Here is a 3,477-nt window from a genome sequence, read left to right on the forward strand (position 1 = left end):
GTATCCATGGTTTTACATCGCGGTAGCGGCTGCGGCTGCGATTATGGTTGCGGGTGTTGCGATTGTGGTCATTACAGTTGTTGCGATGCGCATTGCGGCTGTTGTGGTGTGAATTTTTATACGGAGGATTTTGAAATACAATGTTGAAAAACTTTTAATGTTAAGTTTTTTCTACATGAAAAGTAAATTGAGTTTTAGAATTCTATTATTTTGATTTTTGATGAAAATTCTTAAAGAAACATGATTGAAATTGACTAAGATGGTTCCTACCTAATACACTCGGAGACGTAATTTTAAAATCACACTGCTACTGCAGTACGATGCGGTTGTGTAAGAATATGAAAGACAACTCATTTCTTTGATGAGGAAAATCAAAGAGTAGTTAGACTTAGAAAGGCAACCATCAGTAGAAGTTACAGACCGATCCTAAACAGGATCCTTTAACTTTTTCACGCTTTTGTTTCACAGCTTTTCAAGATATTGGTATTTCACACTTCCTTATAAGCATCTTAGATAAAAATCTGATCCAAAAAGTGAGAAATAAAAGACATAAATTGATCAAAAAAACTGATGTGAAAAAAACCAATTAGTACTAGTAATAATCAACAACAAGCTGGGTTTGAATTTGATGAAAGACAGATACAGGAGCATAACAACAACAAACAACAACCATTCTTTGTTTAAATCTGCTTGCAGCAGCACTTCTAAAACAAATAAAGATAACGAGTCTAGCATTGCACAACGAAGCTTAAATTTATTACATTAAACAATTGCACCCCTATTGCGATATCTTATATCATTGCTTATTAAAAAAAAAAAAACAATTGCATTGATTTTTATAATTTTTAGTTGAAATTAATGGATCTGATTTTGAATAATAAGTAAAGTTTGTCCACCTATTACTATGTGATGTGCTATTCATAATACAAGGCATGTTACTCCTTCAAACTGTCCACCTATTATGCGAGCTTTCATTGAGCCTTAAAGTTGCCGACTTGCCTGGCAACTGTAAGTTACATTCCCATAGTATTCTAACCACAGAAGTAAAAATTGAAAGCTGTGACTCATTTGAATATTAGCTTTGATAGAATATTCTTAAGAAAGCTTACAAATTAGTATTAGTAGTCATAAACATAGAGCTTAACAGGAGCCAATGCTCCAGATTTACTATATTTCTAATTTATCCTCAAAAAATAAAATATATGTGATTACCTGTTTAGCATCACTCTATTGAAACAAATAAAATTTTATATCTCTCTATCTCTCTATAATTCCTTACTCAAATTTTATTTTTTTTTATAAGCAATTCATATAAGAAAATCGTACTAGGGGTGCAACCCTTACAAAAAGACTCTAAATAGAGTTAAAGCAAGACAACGGTAACTTGTACCAATCATAATGACAACTTACTGTTTTACTTTCCTTCTAATCTGTCATGACAACTTACTATTTGTATACATTTTGAAAATCAAACTTGACATATTAACACGAGTTGGAACAATTATCTTTTTCAATGTTGGCCTTGATAGTATCATTGAGTCAGCAAGCAAAGAATGCACTTTTGGACAATCTCTCAAATTAATCTCCCTGAGTTGGATGCAGTTTTCTAGCACATGCTTCACTCCCGTATTTGAGACACGATAACAATTTTGAAGTGACAATTGCAAAAGCCCACGACAACTCTTTGAGATCACATGGAGTTCTGCATTATCAACTCTCGTATGTGACAAGTTTAACACCTCCAATTTAGGAGCTTCAAAGTTCATTCCAAGTAGTTTCACTTTTGAACAGTGGGCTAAGTTCAAATGCTTAATTTTACCACATCTCCTTAAAACTTCACAAATACCTTGAGATATCTTATTACAATAACTTAAATCAAGTAGTTGCAAATTAGGAAAAATAGATGCAAAGACTACGATGCTTTCATCACTTAACCATATATTGCCAACCAAACATAGAGTCTCTAATTGAGGGCTTACAACCTTCAAAGAATTAGAATTATCCACGCTCTCTTCCCACATATATTGATATGAATATTTCATTTTGATGTTGCTAAGTGAAGGACCGTTACTAAGGATGGAAAACAAATTTGAACAATTGTCTGTTTTATTGGTAAAGTGTAAAGATTTGAATTTTGGTCTTTCACGGAGGGCATGAACAATACCGGCATTGGTAATATTAAAACAATCACATATGATCATCTCTTCAAGAAACTTACAGTTGTAGAATAAGTGGAAAAGACAGTCGTCGGTCATGTAACTATGAGAAGAGAGATTAATCTTGCGAAGTTTGGAAAGTGCCAATGAAAGAGTCTTTATCCCATCAATGAAGTTATCTTGAGAGGGAAATATTGTAATTGAACCGAGATTGAGTTCTTCGAGCAAAGGAAAAGAATCAGCTATTAATAACATGTCAGAGCTACTGAGAGAATTCATGTAGGAACAATGGAGAGATGTCAAAGTTGTAATATTTTGGGAGAAAGATCGCAGCCCATATGCCGGAATGATGTTTTGGTATGAGAGATCGAGGGATCTGAGTTTCAAAGAGAAACAAGAGATTTGATGAAGAAATGCGTTGGGATCGCCGCGGAAGGCATTGGAATCACGGTAGAAGCCACGCTTGAGGTTGAGGGATGTGATATTGGGAAATCTTTGAAATAGATGAGAGATGAAAGGGGGTGATTTCGAGCCGATAGAGACGGAGAATCGGAGACGGCTGGTGATGGAGAGGAACTGTTTGGAAACTAGGGAGAGAGACTTGAGGTAGTGGTTGTGTTTGTCGTCTTGATGGTTGTTGAGGAATTTGAAAACACATTCCCAACACTCATCAGGCAAATATAGATAAGCTTTTTTTGGGTGCATGTTACTACTGAGTACTGCCGACGACAATGGTAGTTGCGAGTTCAGGGAAGGTGACAGATTTTAGGGTTTACGTAATTTGGAGTTAGGGTTTAATGATTGAAAAGTTTAAACCTATTTGTTAAGTCGGAATTTTTGCTATTTATTGTTGAATGGGTTTTGTTTTTAGTGTAGCCAATAAGTATATTACGTGAGAGAAAATAACAATTTAATTATGGCTAAACCATTATATGCAATTTTTCAAATTCAATTTTATATGCAATTTTTCAAATTCAATTTTATATGATTAGCATGTACAAATTGTGTAAAGAAAATGACAAACCTAGTTGGATCACTATATCCTAAAATAACAGATTCAAATTTCACCTTAATAAATTACATAACATAAGAAAATGGAAATTTTGATTTGAGAAATTATTCCAGTTATTGTTACTGTTGTGAAGCATAGGTCCATTCGAATGTTACTTGCCATGGTGGCACAGTTCGATCTTGAACTGGAACAGATGGATGTGAAGACTGCGTTCTTGTATGGTGATCTAGATGAAACGATCCTGTTGGAGAAAACACATCATTGAAGTCGACACCTTCTTTCTGAGTGAAACCCCTTGCAACTAACCTT

General features: G+C 34.4%; 1 protein-coding gene across 1 annotated transcript; it reads right to left on the reverse strand.

The window, feature by feature from the left end:
* Positions 1 to 1,433: 1,433 nt before the first annotated feature.
* On the reverse strand, positions 1,434 to 2,861 carry LOC131601815 (F-box/LRR-repeat protein 4-like). Its single transcript, XM_058873708.1, has one exon. The coding sequence runs from the start codon at positions 2,859 to 2,861 to the stop codon at positions 1,434 to 1,436; it is 1,428 nt and encodes a 475-aa protein (XP_058729691.1).
* Positions 2,862 to 3,477: the final 616 nt, after the last annotated feature.

Source organism: Vicia villosa, linkage group LG5, assembly GCF_029867415.1.
Source record: "Vicia villosa cultivar HV-30 ecotype Madison, WI linkage group LG5, Vvil1.0, whole genome shotgun sequence".
Lineage (NCBI taxonomy): Eukaryota > Viridiplantae > Streptophyta > Magnoliopsida > Fabales > Fabaceae > Vicia > Vicia villosa.

Bases quoted from the DNA above. Each gene is read 5' to 3' on its own strand.
- LOC131601815 (XM_058873708.1), bottom strand. From the start codon at position 2,861: ATGCACCCAAAAAAAGCTTATCTATATTTGCCTGATGAGTGTTGGGAA.